Below are 19,773 nucleotides of genomic sequence, written 5' to 3'. Positions count from 1 at the left end.
AAGACATGTTTAGGGATTTTTTAATATGGAAGACATTGACTGGCTTGCGGGGAACAGGGTTTTCTACACCATCAAACACTACTGGGATGAATATGAATCAAACCTTCCAAGCCAGACCTCCTCATTCAACATCAGTGCATGGCCTCACAAATGCATTTCTGGACGAATAGGCAAAAATTCCCAAAGACCCCTCTAAATCGAAATCGAAATCGAAATTGAAATCTTTAAGGAAAGCCTTCCCAGCTGCAGGGACAAATTCCATATTAATGTCACTGAAGCTCCTATGGGTGTAATGGCAGGCATCCGAATACTTGTGTAGGTCAGCACAGTTTGAACACAGTTGGTAACACCACCAGCAATCTCTTTACACTGTTGTGTGACTTGAGGGTAGGATAGCATATCAGAAGGTAAACATAGGCTATGTATAAAAGAAAGGACCAAGACAGACAAGGCATTTCATATAAGGACTATAATTTATTTGCCATATTAAATATATTATCTATGATTGTTACAATTTAGTTATGACAATAATACATGGCAGTTTATCTTTTTCTTGTGTTTAGCAATAGAACAAAACAGATAACATAAACAGTGAGATCTGTACTAGAAATAATGACCAATGATGTAGATAAATATTTTTTGGAATGTATTACATTTGTATTTAAAATAAAAAATACATTTCAGTATCAAAATAAAGAGAATATGCTGTAAAACTCAGTTTGTGTGGTCTGAAAATACTGGCACGTGGGATGAGAGGGTAAGTGTGAAGATTCTTTTGCCTTTTTCCCCTATTCATTGGAGAAATTCCCATGATTCAGTGAAAGCCCTTTTTGTGCCGAGCTCAACCCTTTTGATAAAATAATAAATTGAAAAATACATGAAAAGTATACAATAATTTGTATATGTGAGCAAAGGTTTAAATCAGACAAGGACTATCTGTCAGAAACTTTGAGAATTTTTTACTCAAGATCAGTGGACCCAAGTCATTGAGCGCAAGAGCGCAATCCAATTCTGTGGTCAGACAGAACCGTGTGCGAAACCATGAGACCACAGGACCGATTAATGAGTTTGTTTTCAGATGATCCAATGCAGAATACCGCTATATAAAGTGATTTCATTAACTTATTGGCCTGAGAAAACCCCCCACTTTCAAACCGAAGCCAATTCGAGGTTGAATGGAAACGAGCACACACACATACAAACAAGAGCTCCAGCAGCTTCGTAAAAAAAGACCAAACAAACTTCAGTCGAGGAGGACAGGGTCTAAAGGTGATAACCCTACATACGTCACAAGTCATTTACCACTAAGGAAAAATAATAATAATTTCATATAAATCTGTTAAAATGTATTTTTTCTCTCACTAAACTGATACAGGTAACAAGAGCAGCAGAAGGAGTAGTAGCAGCAATAATCGTTGGTAAGCTTAGAGAGGGGTATGAGACATACATTTCGAACTGATTGCAATGTGGTATGGCTGTTGTCCTTGAAAAACAGTAAGCGTAAGCTTGACTCAAGTTTTCGTAAAGGCTCGCTCAGCTTCTTGTTGGGCAATACAGATAAGGTACGAGTTACAGCATGATGGCGTGACACACAACCCCACATGAGATCCCTGGAGAGTTCCTGGGTGATACTTGTTAGCCTGTAGTTGAGCCAGTGTCATTACATTTGGACACACAGAGAATCCTTATTAACAGTGTTGTTTATGTCTGACAAAAGGTAATAAAGTCCTTGACAATGTAACTATAAATGGAGCAAATGGTAGTGTCATTTTAGTCAACGACTCCGGTCAAGCATTTTGCAAGATATGTACTGTATATCAAGCAATGGCAGTTTTAAGACTTTATTACCTTTTGTTGTACTTGAGAAGTGTACCATGACATATGTTCTGTTAACTCAAGTTTTGAATTTGGATTATAACAGTCATTCACAGTGTATGTAGGAACAGGGATTTTGTATCATCTATCAAACATCTGCTGCAGAGAAATCAAATGTTTAAAGATATGAAGTAAGCAGCAGGTTAACGAGATGTTATTTACCTCTAAAAGTAATTCAACAAGTTGTGTTACCAATGGAAACACATCTCTCGGATAAGGGAGAGTGCTACACCTATGAAAAAAGGCAAGTTTGAAATAAAACAGTATATAACCATTTGAAAGGCAGGCGAGTGAGGGCAGCATAAATGTCTCCTCTAAGATTTCCAAATCAACAGAGCTATATGCCACAGATGGGAGTCAAATGCTATGGACCATAGTTTTAATTCAACCAGGACACATAACCGTCCATTCTAGCTCAATGCTAATCTATGAGCAGGAAGTGATTTGTAGTTAAACCCCATTTTGTACTTGTAGAAGAGGTGTTTTGGTGTTCAGGCACATCCGATTGTTGAGGTCACTGTGCAGCGTTCAAAGTTTCCCACAATGATAACATGGCTGACAGGAACCCTATTCCTTTCTAAGGGTGTACCAAATAGACTACAGAGCATAGGGCTCACCAGGACAGCACAGAGAAACAGAAGCAGAGGTCATGGACAGTCCACACAAGACAGATTAGAATAAGTGGCTATTTCCCAGATGTTTGTCTTAGTAAGTAATAAACAAACATACTTAATTATTCCATGGGAGATCCTACAATTTTGGTTTCTGGAATAGAATCCTCAAAGGGGAGAACGGATGGTGGGGACTTGGTAGAGCCAGATAGATCTCTGCTTTTTGTTTTGATGACCAGCAAACGAGGGAGGAAGATCACAATAAGTTCAAAAGGCACCATGTTTCTTTTAAAAATAAAAAAATAAAAACCTCCCTGGGAAAATATGGACTTTGCCAAATGTATGTACGTGCTACAATGTGAATACTAGGCCTCCCTCCAAATCCCAGAGATAAGAGGCATTTCCCGGGCTTAGATTTGGCCCTGGCCTTGACCTCTGAACTGTCAAAGCGTCGCTACTTTTGTGACTGCGTCCACCATCCCCACTGCCCTCTGGTTCATACTGAAGCCAGAAACCATGACATAGAGCAACAATGGCATAGAAACTCAGAATTAAATTGGTTTGGCAGATTGAAATACATTAGTATTTAGCCAAACTAGGTAGCTCGAATTGCTTAGCTGACATTTACATGATTTTATAACAGTTGTCCAACCTGTCACCACAACCACTAACATACTTAATAAGGATTCATGGTAACATTAGGTAAATTAGTCCTGGTTAAAGATTTGTAAGTTCAACTTGCAGCTTACTGTCTCACAATAAACCTCCCAACACCACACATACATACGTATCAATGGTCGACTAAAGCCAGGAAAAGACTATGGCGCTCAGTTTGAGCCAAATAGAAATACATTTATAACAAATGCATACTTCATATATCTTGAGAGTACTGCTTTATCTAGGTGTACATAAAACATAACTAGAATGTATGTATATGTGTACGTGTATGATAGCAGAACCAAACATATTAAACTCTCCCAACATCAGAGAATATGTACTTGTGTTTCTCTTGGCGTTGCTGATGTTAAAATATACCTGCTAGATAAAATAATCTGTAAAAGTATGACACTCTCTGTCCACCTTAACGGGGGAGAGTTTGCAAAAACAGCACGTTGAGCATATTTATTGAAAGCTTTGGCACCATCTCGCTTTGAACTGCTGTCATAACAGTTTAAAGAGAACAAGATGAATCTCGGTTCCTGACATATATCCTATTGGAACAGCCCACATTTTTTCCCAGGCTTCAATGAAGGACATTGCAGGAGCTCCCAAAGACACATCAGTGTATGAGTAGTATTTTAAAAAAGTATAAAATTGTATCTATGTAGCGTTAGCATTCAGGGAGATTAAAAGAATGTGGGTGCCAAAGCTAACAGAACGACTAGCCTTGTCCAGTTTTGCCATTTGCCATGGACATACAGAAACATTTAGAAATCATGAGCCAGATCATGTAGAGCTGTTCAGAGATACAGCCCCACTGGCTTCTCACACAGAAACACAGACACACTGGCCGAAGCTTTTCTCTTGGGAAGACAGATGGGTAAGACGTTAAGTCTAAACATCTATCGTCACAGTTTGCATTGGTCATGGCATAAAATTAAAAAGTACCTTCTTATGTCAACTAAATATGGTCTCATATGAAGTAGTAGTAGTAGTGATAATAATAATAATAAAATAATAAACATAATAATAATATTAATAATAATAATAATAATAATAATAATAATAATAATAATAATATACTGGGAAATGAAATGAGCTCACTGTGTGCCAGTTACAGAATGTGCTGAGAGACCTGCTCCTGCTTTCTTTTCTTCATCTCTCTTGCTGTCTTTCTCTTTCTCTCTCTACATCTGTTTCTTCTTCTTCTTCTTCTTCAACTTCTTCTAATTCTCTCTCTTCCTTAGTCCTTACACAGGAACAGATACTGAATGAGCACGGCAAACAGGATTGCCACGACACCAAATGCCACCAACACCAGCAAGGCGAAGTGCTCGTCTGTGAGCTTCCACCTTCGGTGACACTGCCCACCGCTGCTGCTGCTGCTGGCATTTGCCACTGATTTGGCGTCCCGGTTGGCATCAGGGAGGGCGGGCAGGGCTGTGCCGGGGCTGTATGGCCCCCACAGCTCACCTCCCTCTGGCCTGCGTCGCCCAGCACACACACGCACGCGCCAGTCGGCGCTCGTGGGCACACCCTGCCAGGTGTAAGAGGTGGCAGCCCCACGGTAGAGCTACAGAGAGAGAGAGAGAGAAGAGAGAGAGAGAGAGAGAGAGAGAGAGAGAGAAAAAGAGAGAAAAGTAACAGGGTTTAACATTGTAGAGTTAGTGTAAATCCGAGACAAAACTAAGTGTCCATTCCAAAGACCATGAAATCTATAACATAATGTTATGTAAGGGATAATGGATGACACGGTGGTCTGTTCACAGAAGTTAATGCACGGTCGAGGTTGTAAAACGGCCGGAGGTTTAAACCTCGTAAGTGCATTAACTTCTGTGAACAGACCACCGTGGAGTCCATTATCACGCTTATTCCACTGTTGCCACTTGCGTTGTGCTCATTTCCTGTTACAATTTAAACGTTTTAATCGCTAAAACTGTCTTGTTTGTAGAACTACTTTCTTCCGACACATATCAACTAATTTCTCAACGTGCAGGACAAACTGCCGTTACTAGTTCTAAGTGGATGGTTGCTACGGCCAAAGGCCAGTCGTTAGTTCTATCTCTCCCGTTGTCAAGCGGGCGTATCCCAAGATTCTGAACTTTAGCTTTGAAACATCGCTATTTTACCTAGCCTGCTGTCATCCATGTAGCTAAAAGCCACCTCCGTCATATGCTAAAATGTTACTATGTTCTGAACGTCTGCATTTTACAGCTTGGATGCAATGTGACGCTTCATTTAAACTTCACAACGAGTTTGGCGAATTAATATACAAGTGTGATACGGCCAAAAAAATGGATCTACTTCATAGGTGTGCAAATAACATACGGTTAATGGTCATTCTAAATTACGTAGGACAATGGGAAATTCAACCAAGCAGTGGAATAAGTATCTATAACATATGGTGTTTTAAGTAGTGACGTGTCCATTGCTGTGTTACTGGAGTAGGAGGCTGTGTAGACTATTTACCCGCTCCACTTCCTTTCCCCGCATCAGCTGGAGTGTGTACAGCATAGGGTCTCCTTTCATTGGCTGGAGGGTCTCCCAGGTAACGGAGTACATGTTCCACTGGACTGGTTCAATCTTTGGAGCTTTTTACAGGAGAGACAGGTGACAATGGTAACTAAACAATGGTAGTAACTCAATAATAATACAACTAAATAATAGTTTAATCTAGATCTAAAGATGCTGTGCGTGCGTGCGAGCGCACGCGTGTGTGTGCATGTGTGTGTGTGTGTGTGTGTACAGTATGTGTATGTGTGTGTGTGTGTGTGTGTGTGTGTACCTTTCAGCTGAGGTGGGGGTGAGCGGGTGGTGCTGAAGCTGTAGAGGGGGGAAAGGGGCCCCCGGCCAGCTGAGCTCACTGCCTGGATGCTGAACTGGTACTCGGTGGCTTCACTGAGACGCTGCAGCTTAAACGAGTGGCTCGAACCGCTGTACACACACACCAACCTGGAAGTAAACAGACCCCCCCCCCACACACACACACACACACACACAGACACAAGTGATTTAATATTAATGCACATTTAAATAAATACATACATAAGCACACAACACACAAGACTAATAAATGCTTGTTGTGTTCATCGATGCTGTAAATGACCAGTTATTATAGTATTCTACCATGCGGTAGTAGCATAGTTAAACAGTGCCTCCTATTGGCTCAAGCTAGAACTACTAGAGGTCTGCACATCTAAATTAAACTGGATGTTGTGTTTATGTTTGTGTGTATTTTGTTTATGTGTGTTAGATCTCCTTAGTCCTCACCGCATACAGTACATATTTGTGTATGTGTATATGAGCAGAATATATGTACATGTGTGTAATGTCAGTACCTGTCCCCGCCTGTCTGCATGTGCAGGCAGTAGTGTGTACCCCTGGGTGTGGGGGTGCGTGTGGGCCCCTCTCCCCAGCGTAGCTTCAGAGTGTGGGGGCTGCAGACGGTGCACTCCAGCGAGGGGGGGTCAGGGGGCAGAGGGGGAGTACGGACCCTCAGTGGGCAGCTGTAAGGTCCAGCTCCAATGCTGTTCAGAGCCCGAACTCTGACCCTAAAAAGTGTTATAAAAAGGTCAGTCTACTCAAACACACCCTTTTGTACCGACAGTACTCGGTGACCTCGAGAAACGAAACGAAACGATACGATTTCTCCTTTAAATGTTCTGAGAAGTGACCATCTCATGATAGCCACAGCTACATAGGGGGAAATGGCTGAATATTGCTTGACCATTACAATAAAAGATGGTCACTCATAAAACATCACAGATCAGTTGATACACAAGGATTCCTAACCCCCTGTTCACCTTACCTGTATGTGGTATTAGGCAGCAGGTTCTCCAGCATGTGGTGATTGATCCTCCCCACAGAGAGGGGGAGCTGTTCTCCCAGATCAATGTTGTATCCTGTGATCTCCGCACCATGGCAACAGGGCTCCTTCCACCTTAGAGCGAGCCGTGAGGGGGAAGCGCCGGCTGTCCTGTCACTCACAGACTCGGCAGAAACCTCTTCAACACACTCCACTGTTGCCGGCACTGAAGGGGGAGTCGTTACCATGGTGATGTCCCCAAAGGGCCCTTCCCCAGCCTCACTGACAGCCTGAGAGAAAAAGGAACTAACGTTTAGTATAAATTAAAGAGGCACATACATACACATCTATATAATGAATGATACTAGATGCTGTGATGTTATATCAGTGTCAACACCTTTGCTGAATAAAACTAGAAATTCTCCCATTGTTTTATGGGTACTGTAGTCTACTGCTACAGTATGGATCCAACACACAAAGCAGAGTAGTCAGGGAGTCAAACGTCTCACACAGATCCATGAGTTTTGGGACTTAACACCCTAGTTAGGTTTCGGATTTGGAACCTAGTGAGCCCACCAATACAGACAACCAAATACAAGTTAGACCACTACCAGCACCAGTATGGAACTGGAGAAACCTGGCTTTGATAGTACTGGTGTACTCCCGGTAGTTCTGGAGATATCCGCTGGTGTTTCCTCTTACCTGCACCCTGCAGCAGTACTCTGACGCAGGGGTCAGTTCTGTCATCTCCCAGCAGGCCGAGGGGCCATGGTAGATCACCTGAAGGGACCCGCCCTGCAACCCCCACTCCAGCCGAAACTCACAGACCTTCGACCCGTTACACGGTGGTACCTGTAGTTAGGGCACAATTAATATTACACTGAGCTCTATATTTCACTTTCACTGAGCCTACTCAAGTGCTTCTGAATTTTGATCTCACTTAATCACTATGCCACTAATTGTCACTACCTGGTACCTTATCAGTCATGGAGACAGATCCAGTTGATTTGTTTGCCGTTTATTGAAAATGTTGTCAAAATGAAATCTCAGAGTCTGTGTACCTTTTCATTCACTAACTGCCTTTTATGCAAACTAAACAACAACAACAACTTTTTATAGAGCTTTATCAAGGCACCCTACAATAAGTGCTTTACAGTGAAGGGGGAACCCCAGCTAGTAATGAGGATGAGGCTGCTACTGACCTCCCAGCTGACGTTGACGCACGTGGGACTCCTGACGGTCAGGACTGGGGGACCACATGGCTGTGGGGGTCCAGCAGCTGTGGAGGCCTCGAACATGTCTGACCAAGGACCCCACTGGACCCAAACACACACAACCACAGACACAAAACACATCACTGAGTGTTCAAAAATGTGGCAAAGAGAATTCAGGATTTTAAGATACATACAAGCTCACTCAATAATGTGACTGATGGTTATAGTCATCTGAAGATGGTGTGCATAAAGTGTGTGTGTGTGTGTGTGTGTGTGTGTGTGTGTGTGTGTGTGCTGAGTTTGTAAAGTTAGGGGTTTATTTTTTGTCATTACCCCTGCCTGGTTGGCAGCTCTGGCCCAGAAACAGTAGCCTGTAGCGGGTAGCAGGGATCTGACAACGCAGCTCCGATCAGGGCCCTCGTACACGTGTATGTGTGTTGCATCCACTGAGTCGGCCATCTCCACAGCATACGCACACACATCCAAACCGCTATTACACTCTGGTGCCTCTGTGTGTGATTTAAAGAATATGTCAAATCAGGTACAACTTATTTTACAAACTTACTCAGTAACATATACTTATTTATTCATGTATATATTAAGTTATGTATGTATCTATTTATTTATTTTATTTGTTAATTGTTTAATGGTTATTTAATATATACATACACAGATACACAGAAAACAATACAAAATACACACATACCTGGGATATCAAAGAAAAGTGTGTGTGTGTGTGTGTGTGTGTGCGTATGCGTATGAGACTTACCCCAGCTGAGTGTGATCTCTGAGGGTAATGCATCTCCAGACACAGACAAAGCTCGGCATGGCCCAGGATGCACTGGGGCAGTCTGTACTGACAGGCACTCAGACACCTGGAGAAGCAGGACGACAGTTATTGTAAACATTCACAACTGATCACAAACAGTGTTATGCCTGTGTGGACGGGTGTGTGTCTATCTGTTGATCCAAGTGTCGGTACTTATTTACTTAAGTATGTATAGTATGTGCATACGTGTGTGCCTGTAAGTATGTGTGAGTGTGTGTGTTTTAGTGTTGTGTGCATGTGTTTATATACCTGGCTCTGTCCTCCTTGGTTCTGGCAGTACACTCTGAGTTTATACGAAGTTCCTGGCTCCAAACCATCACATACATGTTCCTGCTGAGGTCCAGTGTATACTACCTCCCACTGATCATCTACACACACACACACACACACACACACACACACACACACACACACACACACACACACACACACACACACAAATATACAATGCAAAAAATTTAACACCTGACACAGTGATGTATTTTGACGCATCAGTTAAGTGTCACTGTCCTTACCAGTATGACTGAGTTCCAAAATATAGTGCATTATGGGAGATCCTCCATAATCCTCTGGGGCATCTATAATACACAGAACAAATGTTTAAATTCCTCTACGTAAAGAGAAAGGGATCTCTAAGGATCATCCAAGAGATTTGGCTTTTTCACTCCAAATAATGTTAATCTTGTCAGAATGTACAGGCACATGTGTTTTTGTGTATATCTGTGTGTGGGTGTGTGTGTGTGTGTGTGTGTGTGTATGTGCGTGCGTGTGTGTGCGTGCGTGTGTGTGCAGGATTGTAGTGGGCGTTGGACGCGGGGGAACGCCGTTCCCCCACTTCTTGGAGCATTGTTTTGAGCATTTTAATATGCATTTATTATTATAACAAGTGTTGTTACCAGTGATAACGCATCACACAAACGTCTCCAACGCCTCTTTGTCATAAAATTCGTTACAAGAATGACTGTCATGCTGTAGCACTCCACCATGCGCAAATACATTAAAAACTACGCAGCTCGTCATTCGGCGTTACCCGAAAGTGGCTAGAAAACCATCAATTATACAACTGCCTGTATCAGAATCTAGCAAGCATCTTCATGGCCCACTGTTGCAATTCCTTCGTTTGTGTTTTGCAGAAAGCAGGTGGGCTAATTCAGTGGTCAAAATGACACGATAAGCATGTGTGAGTAATACGAGTGATTTTTATCGAGGAAGCTCCAATAAAAGTGATAGGCTATTTAACCAAAAGTAATGACCCAACGGTGAACCTGAACAACTTTAGAAAAAACTTACGATTGGTGCAGTTACTTTCATCCAAACAAAAAACTTTTTCAAATGACTAGCACTTGCCTGCCAATGTTCTTTCTAATATTTTTTTGTTTTGTTTTATTGACTGTGCACCTCTGCATTTTAATAATTCGCAATGACATTCATATGACGCCCCCTCAAATTGAGCTACACTGCCCACACGGTGTGTTGAATGCGGGTGAATCCTACTTTTGCTATTGTTATTGCCATGGTTTACGTGTGGTAATGAATGAAGCCATGCCGCGGCATGTTATGCGTCAAGGAGATTAGACTACGCTAGATTACATACGCTACTCTACATCAGGGATGCAAACAGAGGTATGGTCAAAAAGGAGTGAGATTATCGAAGCCCACGCCCCCGCAGGAAATATAATATAATTACATTTTGCCACCACCTCTGCCATCCAGGGCTCACCCTATTCACACAAAAATGTTCTTTATATGAAAATACACTGTCCCAGTTCCTTGGAAATTCTTAAAAGTAAAGAATACTGAGACAACGCTGGAAAATTTGGCATGTCCCTTTTTTTCAATTTTTTTTTTTAAAAGTCTGACATTTTGAATTTGTGTTTGGCTGTCTTGACCTCAATCCGTTTCAACCTGTAACCCATGGGCGGATTATGAACTTTTGGGCCCCTGGGCCCAGATGTATTAAGGGCCCCCCACTTATTGCCATATATGTGGGAGGGGGGGGGGTTTGGGGGTCCTCCCCCAGAAATTTTTTTATTTTTCTGATGTGATTTCCTGTATTCTGGTGCATTTTGGGGATGGCCAATACTAAATTCAATCAGATTCATAGCCTACATCCTGATTTGTTGATATTGAGGCAATGATTCCATGCAAAGGCTTGGGCTTCAGGGCCCCCTGGCCCCGGTAGGCCCGTGCAGTAATCCATCCCTGCTGTAACCAAGACCAGTTCCACTTTGTTTTACAACCCTCATCCACTTTCTTAACTGTTAGTGCCTCACTCTCATCAAATTCTCTCATTCTGCAAATGAAAAGTTGCATATATTAGCCATAGTGTTATCCTAGACCTGACAGTATCATAACAGAGTGCAAAATAGTTCACTTCACTCTGCCCCCTATCTCAATGCGCCCCAAAATAACGTTCTTCTGCACGAAAATGTACAGTTAAAATGTATCAACAGTAGTGCGGTCTGTCTGTTAGGATAAGCCCACACATCAGTTTCTCGCCCTTATGTGGTAGGCAGGGCTCTACACTAACATTTTTTTCCAGGAGCACTTGTGTGCCCAAGTTAAAAAATGTAGGAGCACAGACAAAAATTTGGGCGCACAGTCAGTTCTGTACTTAACTTACACATAATCTAACATTACACTCCAGCTAACAGTTAATCATGCCAGTGCACCAATTGCAAATATTAAGAATGACTGACAACATTTAGGCTACAGGAAACAGGGTTTTAAAGATCAGTGCCTACTTTATTTTCAGTCTGTTCTATTTTCCTACATTTTGTTAATGTAAAATAATATAATACATTGCCATATTTGCATTTAGCCTGTATATCAAGTATCCTGCCAAATGTAGGCTAATTTATTTATTTGTGAATCCATCTGTAGCTAATCCAAATATGCCCATGGTGACCTATCTGACTGCATACTGCCTAATACTACTACTAAAACAGTCCATTTTCTCTTCCACAAAACCCAACATAGGCTATCAAGGATGTATATTTTTTTATCCTTTTATTTTTTATTTGAAATATCTGCATTGATGGGGGCAGTAGGCAAACGTTTGGCCTACTTTAGTTTTGCACTTCAGCTTGTATTCGGTGTAAACAAACAAGCATGCGTGGAAGCCTGGAGTTGTCAGTAGCGTTCTACCTTTGAATAAAATGGGAGGGAGTATTACGGGAGGCTTTTGTGCCTGTTCGCTACAGCTATATTTTGCATATTGCAGCCAATACGTCAACTGGGCTAAAAGGCATGTTAGGTTACCTTTCCTTCTCTCACTGCATTCTCAGAATCTTATCCTGTTCCTCCTATATCCGATGAATTCGGTGGATAGAAGCACTAATTTCTTCAATCTTTGCATCTTGGCTGGCTAGTCTAACTTTCCGCTTTTTCTGCGCGCTCTTGGATTTGATAGAAGCGACTACTAGCGAGTCACAACGCGAAACTGCTAACGTTGATGGGAGGTGTAGTTTTTATGCTGCATTCGCGACGTGAGTCTATGGTTTGCACCAGTAATGTTTTTTCGATGTTGCGGTGTATTTTTGCGATGTAATGTTTCTCGATGTTGCAGTGTATGTAACGTTAAATCCTTGCAGTGAAGTGCTTCCCCTTAGCAGTCAGATAATGGTGCGCAGCCAATGGGATTTTTACGTGCGCAGCTTTTTGATTTAGTGTTGTCTTACACTTCCTGTTTCATGGACTGTAACGGTAGGCTATATGTGTTTATTTAGTCATTTTAATACAGAATTAACTTTGATGAAATTATAATCAGACACTTCAACACCCCCCCCCCCCCAAAAAAAAAAGAAAAACTCATCGGATCTGTACGATTCACACAAGTCCCCCAGACAGCCGTGAAAAAGGCGGCATCCGCCAAAAGGCGCGCCGTTTGCATCCCTGTACATTATGGTTTGTCTGTTTATTGTATGATACAACACAATGAAAAGCTACAGACCATATTCATAGACTTTGGTGAAAAAGTGTAGTTTGGGTAAAGACATTAGGCTACATTTTGAGGCTAATCCATGTAATTTAATTGTTTTTTCTAATTCATTCATTTTGAATTCATGTTCACGAAAGTTGGTAACAATTTGGCCTTGGCCTTACGCACCGATGTATGTGGAGGTGCGAGTGTGACAGTTTTTGCAATGATGTCATTAAAATAGCGTCCCCCTACTTTAAAAATCCCCCTACACCACTGTGTGTGTGTGTGTATGCGTATGTGCATGTTCTTACCCCAGATGGTGTGTATTCTGTGTGGCTGGGGCGGTGTGTGTAGCTGTGGTGTTCCTGGTCTGGTGGGGGCGTCTGCACCGGTGCTGTACTCCACCACTGCACTGGGCCGACTACAACCATCAGCATTGGCAGCTAACAACTGCACAACATACACACACACACACACACAAACAAACAGGAATTATAGTACACCAAAATACACACACACACCATATAAACAAATGCACACACGCGCCCACACACACACACACACACAGAGTGAAACACTAGCACCAGCAACATGTACACACACACACACACCCACTCACCCTAAACCTGTAGGATGTGCTCCTCTCCAGGCTGTTAACCGTATAGCACATCTCCTCTCCAGTATATTTGGGCTGAAACCCCTACGGATCACACAAACACACACAACAAACACAACCTGACGTCACACTGTGTCACTCAGGCATCCAAACGAAGCGGAGTAGCGCTTAAAACTGATGTTTCTGTTCATATGAAGTAGATCATTGCGCAGTGCACTGCAGTCTCACCTCTGGCTCCTCCATCTCGAGTGTGTAGGTGAGCGGGTCTCGGCCCACCAGCCCACAGGGGGCGCTCCAGTGCAGGCTAACCCAGCGCACGCCCACGGCACTCAGGGCAGGGGCCGACGGGGCGGGAGGTGCGCAGCCCACCGTGCAGCAGGACAGCACCTCACTGAAGGCACTGATCCCTGTGATGTTCTTGGCGGCGACTCTAAAGCCGTATCTGGTGGCGGGGGTGAGCCGGACCACCTTGTACTGCTTGGAGGGGCCGCAGTACACCTCCTTAAAAGAGCTCTGCTTCTCCTGGTGCACACAGCAGCACAGAGACAGGGAGGGAGGGAGGGAAGGAGAGAGAGAGAGAGAGAGAGAGAGAGAGAGAGAGAGAGAGAGAGAGAGAGAGAGAGAGAGAGAGAGAGAGAGAGAGAGAGAGAGAGAGAGAGAGAGAGAGAGAGAGAGAGAGAGAGAGAGAGAGAGAGAGAGAGAGAGAGAGAGAGAGAGAGAGAGAGAGAGGAGCAGTCAGATGAGGCTAGAACACAATCAAAACATCTTTAAAAACATCCTTAGCACACATGCTGCTTCTTGTGTGCTGAGGTGTACCACAGTATTTCAATTATTTGCCCATTTGCCCAAAAACATAACATTCTCCTAGAATTCATTCTATTGTGAAAGTGTGTGCAATTACACAAAACAATTATATAGTGTGTGCGTGCGTGTGTGTGTGTGTGTGTGTGCGCGTGCATGTGCGTGTGTGCAATGCATACCTCACAGCATTCCAGAAGGTAGGCAGTGATTTTTGCGCCATTGTCATTGGGGGCCTGGTGACACATAAGAACACAGCCAGTCATTTTATTAGTTCACATGAATAAAGAGGTCTTTCCGTTAGGTCTGAATGTGTGTGTGTGCGTGTGTGTGTGTCTCATGCCTTCCACTGCACAGGTGTGTGTGTGTGTGTCTCATACCTTCCACTGCAGCCCCACAAAGCTATTAGTGTGGTGGAGGACCTGTGTGTGTGTGTGTGTGTGTGTGTGTGCTGTGTGTGTGTGTGTGTGTGTGTGTGTGTGCGTATCATACCTTCCACTGCAGCCCCACAAAGCTCTTAGTGTGGAGGAGGACCCGTGTGTGTGTGTGTGTGTGTGTGTGTGTGTGTGTGTGTGTGTGTGCTGTGTGTGTGTGTGTGTGTGTGTGCTGTGTGTGTGTGTGTGTGTGTGTGTGTGTGTGTGTGTGTGTGTGCGTATCATACCTTCCACTGCAGCCCCACAGAGCTCTTGGTCCGGAGGAGGACCCGGGGGGGTGGGGGGGTGTCTGGTGGGGCGCATAGAGTCGTGAACGTCACTGCCTCTGACGGAGAGCCCTTGATGGAGCGACAAGCCACACACACCCTGCAGAACACAAACACACACACACATTTACACACACTGAGTGAAAACTTCATTATGTTCATATTCACATAATGTGTGTGCATGTTTTGTATGTAATAATGTTTAAGATCAATGTTTGTGCATGTGTGTGCATGTACATATATGTGTGTGTGTGTGTGTGCATGTACATATATGTGTGTGTGTGTGTGTGCATGTACATATATGTGTGTGTGTGTGTGTGCATGTACATATATGTGTGTGTGTGTGTGTGCATGTACATATATGTGTGTGTGTGTGTGTGGACCCGTCAACACAAGGCGTTTTTTTTTTTTTTAAACCGGTGATTTTTTTTTTTATCAGTTAGGCCTTGCGTCCACACGAGGCCTGCATTTTAGGAAGCTGTAACCGGGTTTTTTAAAAATCCGGTTAACTTTTGCCGTGTGGACAGCAAAGCCGGCAATTTTAATGTTGACATGAACCCAACCACCGCACTCGACCTGACTTGTCAGAATTTGTTTGTCATATTAAAATGCTTTACTTTTCCCCGTCATGATTTCTGTGCACGCAGTATCAGCCTTTTGTGGCTAAGTTAGAACCACACCGTTAGCTTAACTTGGTTAAACATTAGCTTACTACAACCTATGACTATAGCAGTCACATACCCTGAAGGTGAACTTTATTAGTTTTACAGTTGAATTGAAAACTGAATTTTTCCAGTCTGCTTATCTCATGCGACTGCTTTTGGAATGTTTATGTCTCTTGCACCGTCCCGGTGCCCTCGACTGGCCTGGCATATGGATTACAGCGCTTTCTGTCAGTTTGACCTCTTCGTGTGGACGCACGTTTTTTTTTACCGGTGTCGTTAAAGGTGTGAGAGCGGTAAGAAAAAATAAACCCGTTGGTTTCGTGTGTATGTGGCCTGTGTCTGAGTGTGTGTGTGTGTGTGTGTGTGTGTGCGCGTGCGTGCGTGCGTGTGTGTGTGTGTATACCTGGCATAGTAGTGAGTATCTGGCTTGAGGTCTCCTAATGTGAATGTAGTGTCATTTCCTCTGTTGGTTGGAGAAGAGAATAGGAAATACATTGCTGCATTACTGCATCTGCACACATTGACACATCCTAACATCCCAAACACTCACACATACAGCATTACTTTGAAGATGTAGGAGCTTATGCATTTACACAAACTACAGACAAAATGTAAATACACACAGCCAGTACTGGATAAGTGGGGGCACAGAGAGAGAGAGAGAGAGAGAGAAAGAAAGAGAGAGAGAGAGAGATGGGGGTAAGCGGGAAGAATGGAAATGGAAATCACTCACTGATAGACTGGCCTGTAGTCCCCATCTGTGCCGTTCTGCGACAAGGCCAGCTCGTAGCAGAGCAGAGGAGGTGTGTGCGTGTGAGTGTGTTTGTCTGCGCCAGTGGGGTCTCTGGCTGGGAGGGGGATGGGGGGACACCAGGAAAGGACTGCTGAATGAAACGTTAAACCACTGACCTGAGAAATAGACAGACCAGAGAAAGAGAGAGAGAGAGAGAAAAGAGTGAGAGAGGGAATATTATGTTAGTAAAATTATTTATTATTATTTAATAATCAGTCATCATCATTGTACGTATTAATGTGAGACAGATGTGAACAACACATAATACATAATGTGTGTCTGTTTAGTGTTAATTGTGATGTATTTTTAGCAGTAATTGAGATATATCTGACTTATTACTATTACTGTAATTGTAATGTATACTGTGTATGTGTGTGTAAGTGTGTGTGTGTGTGTGTGTCTGTCTGTATGTGTGTGTGTGTGTGTGTGTGTGTGTGTGTGTTTTCACTCACTGAGGGTTTGCACACATTGGACAACATCTCCTTTGCTTTGTGTTTTTCTGCCTCGACATCTGCAACACCAACCAACCAAACAACACACACACACACACACACACAGATAGCGTTCAGGATCCCTGAGTCAAATCAGGTGAATGTATATATGCAACACAGAGCACACTGCTGCATTGACAGTCAGACCACACAGCTGACACCTGACCCATGCACACATGTCTGAACAGACTAGCAACACACGTAACAGGTCGTGTCCATCCTCTATCTCGCCTCTGTATCATCTCAAACATAATTTAGAATCTGTCTGTAGCCCTCCCTGTAATACAGTTTAGTACCTGCTGAAACAGAATCCTTAATGGTATGGTATGAGAGAAAGAGAACAAAATGATTTGGCACTGTCTACACTAAACATTTCCCAGACTGATACAGCCTATGCCCACATGTAAAGTGATTCAGATCACAGTGTTGTACATTCCAGACATTTAGGCACATGCACTCTTTCTCTCTCTCTCTTTCTTTGTATTTCTCTCTCTTTCTGTCTCTCTCTCTATCTCTCACCTGTGCTTTCGGTATCTGAGGGAGGTGTGGCTCTGGTCCGGCCAGAAGGTTTGCTGTGTCGAGAGGGGTGTGGGGAGGGCATGGGGGGCTTGCCGTGGCCGTTGTGCAGGGCGAGGGGCGCCCCTTTAGGCAGTGGCGAATGGGTGCTGAGGTGCACCCCGTTAGTGTTTGGGTTGGCGTTAGCGACCGGCGGGGAGCGATCCTTCAGACGCCTGTGCAGTTGGTCCTGAACCTTCAGGGAAGGCATCGCCATGCTGTGACACATCAACTCTGCATACAAATGTAGAATCACACACACACACACACACACACACACACACACAGAATCAAATATATATACAAACAAACACATGCAATAAAATATATACACACACACACGCATACACATGCTCACAGACACAGAAACACACACACACACACACACCGGAAGAGGAGCAGAGCAGGTCAGAGAGGAAACAAGACAGAAACGGTACAGCATACACTCTTCATATGTCGATTCAAACACACACAAACACCCATACAGCAACTCATGTTCCCACGCTGGCTGCACTCACCCTGCTCTGGGTAGATAGGCAGCGAGTGCATGTGGTGGATGTAGTGTGGGGGCATCTCGGCCGGGTAGATGTGCGGGTGGGGCAACAGTGCGGGGTGGTGCGGGGGGTAGTGGGACAGGTGTGGGGGAGGAGGGGGCAGGGAGGGGTGGAACTCCAACGCATGGGGCAGCAGCATCATCTTGCGCATGCCATTCTCCTCCATGACCTGCAGAGGGCAGCAGAGGCCACAGTGAGAAGACAGGAAGAACTGCGAAAGCAACGGTCACTAACTAACAGATGAGTCATGGAGCAACACTAGGCTACTCATAAAGGAAGTTATGAAACTAATAGCTATATAATAATAGTGTCATGAGTGAATAGTCAGTCTTCTAGTTGTTGACACTCTTTGCAACAACAAAACATTAAAACATTAAAACTATGTTACTCAGGATATGACGTTTACTGTGGTATAATTAATAATAAAAAGAATAATCATCATAGTCATCATCATTATCATAATCATTACAATAACATGCTTTACGTCCAGAGTGCCTTTCTCAACACACAAGGTCACTTGACAAAAAACAGAGGAACTGAGCTCATTAAGCAAGCCATGAGCATTCTTTAATTACACTTAATTAAGTTGATTTATGAGGCGGTGTAGTAGGCGTCATGCATTAATGGGTATTGGAAAATGTATTCATTTGTCATTTGGGCAAGTTGTAGTTCTGCATAATCAACTGGGGGATGTAAGTACAGAAAGAGTCGTTAGGCAAACAGTACCGGAGGCATGTAGCCTGGAGGCAGGTAGATCGGGCCCACTGAGCCATTGTGGGAAAGCATAGGCAAAGGAGCAGGACCTAGACAAGAGTATCACCATCATCATCATCGTTATCATCAACTACAACAAAATCTCAATAATAAACACCTTTGCTAGTCCATCATCATCATAGTCATGACTGGTACCAGCAAACAGAATCACCTTCAGGATCATTACAATTTGTGTGTGTGTGTGTGTGTGTGTGTGTGTGTTCTGTATAAATGTGTGTGTGTGTTCTGTAGTACCTGTAATGTATTGGATGTGGCCTCCCTCTGTGGGTATAGTAAAAGCATCCCCTGGATTCACCTGCACCAGAATCATCTGCAGACACACAGAGAGACAGACAGGTCCTTCAGAAAGAGAGTCAGGTCCATCAGACACACAGAGAGACAGACATGTCCATCAGACACACAGAGAGACAGACATGTCCATCAGAAAGAGAGTCAGGTCCATCAGACACACAGAGAGACAGACAGGTTAATCATGCACATCCACACAACAGAAAACACATGTACAGCTACCAGTCAGGCATATAACCGAATAAACCAAAAGGACAGACCACTAGAAAGACAGACAGACAGCAGACAGACAGACAGAAAGACATACCATCAATCACACTGACAGATACACCAGAGAGGCAGGGCTATCAGCTAGGAAGGTAATCAGATAGGAGCGTTGTATAAATGTGCAAGACAGCCAAACTCTGACTGGACCACCTGTTATCTTTTACAGAGTATGAACACTCAGACACAGACATCATAAAACAATCAAGCAATGCATGAGGCAGCAATAAGTTCTCAAGTATGTGTCATAACCTTCAACAGCTACCATTTGCCATCTTTGTGTCTTATGACTCAATCATTCCTAGCGATACATGCATGGAGAACATTAGGGTATTAGATAGAAGGACCAGGACTTTTAA

General features: G+C 43.5%; 1 protein-coding gene across 1 annotated transcript in view; it reads right to left on the bottom strand.

The window, feature by feature from the left end:
* Positions 1 to 454: 454 nt before the first annotated feature.
* The window catches only part of LOC143132511 (fibronectin type-III domain-containing protein 3A-like), a 30,859-nt gene continuing 11,540 nt past the window's right edge, over positions 455 to 19,773 (bottom strand). Inside the window, exons 3-25 of the mRNA XM_076292076.1 lie at positions 19,097 to 19,172; positions 18,815 to 18,891; positions 18,053 to 18,257; positions 17,499 to 17,768; positions 16,941 to 16,999; positions 16,429 to 16,604; positions 16,099 to 16,158; positions 14,992 to 15,130; positions 14,513 to 14,566; positions 13,761 to 14,054; positions 13,536 to 13,616; positions 13,228 to 13,366; positions 9,510 to 9,572; positions 9,244 to 9,362; positions 8,935 to 9,040; positions 8,499 to 8,674; positions 8,154 to 8,267; positions 7,654 to 7,803; positions 6,955 to 7,241; positions 6,485 to 6,697; positions 5,932 to 6,098; positions 5,616 to 5,737; positions 455 to 4,719 (exon numbers count right to left, since the gene is read on the bottom strand). Coding sequence (XP_076148191.1) covers positions 4,390 to 4,719; positions 5,616 to 5,737; positions 5,932 to 6,098; positions 6,485 to 6,697; positions 6,955 to 7,241; positions 7,654 to 7,803; positions 8,154 to 8,267; positions 8,499 to 8,674; positions 8,935 to 9,040; positions 9,244 to 9,362; positions 9,510 to 9,572; positions 13,228 to 13,366; positions 13,536 to 13,616; positions 13,761 to 14,054; positions 14,513 to 14,566; positions 14,992 to 15,130; positions 16,099 to 16,158; positions 16,429 to 16,604; positions 16,941 to 16,999; positions 17,499 to 17,768; positions 18,053 to 18,257; positions 18,815 to 18,891; positions 19,097 to 19,172 — 3,477 coding nt within the window. The 3' untranslated portion in view covers positions 455 to 4,389. The remainder of the gene's footprint in view (positions 4,720 to 5,615; positions 5,738 to 5,931; positions 6,099 to 6,484; positions 6,698 to 6,954; positions 7,242 to 7,653; positions 7,804 to 8,153; positions 8,268 to 8,498; positions 8,675 to 8,934; positions 9,041 to 9,243; positions 9,363 to 9,509; positions 9,573 to 13,227; positions 13,367 to 13,535; positions 13,617 to 13,760; positions 14,055 to 14,512; positions 14,567 to 14,991; positions 15,131 to 16,098; positions 16,159 to 16,428; positions 16,605 to 16,940; positions 17,000 to 17,498; positions 17,769 to 18,052; positions 18,258 to 18,814; positions 18,892 to 19,096; positions 19,173 to 19,773) is intronic.

The sequence above is a fragment of the Alosa pseudoharengus genome, unplaced genomic scaffold (genome assembly GCF_046254945.1).
Source record: "Alosa pseudoharengus isolate Yale_2024_CS ecotype anadromous, Long Island Sound unplaced genomic scaffold, YU_APseudo_1.1 YU_APseudo_1.1_scf_19, whole genome shotgun sequence".
NCBI lineage: Eukaryota > Metazoa > Chordata > Actinopteri > Clupeiformes > Clupeidae > Alosa > Alosa pseudoharengus.
Note: the sequence above shows the minus strand (reverse complement) of the source record. Positions and strands in the feature narration are given on the sequence as shown.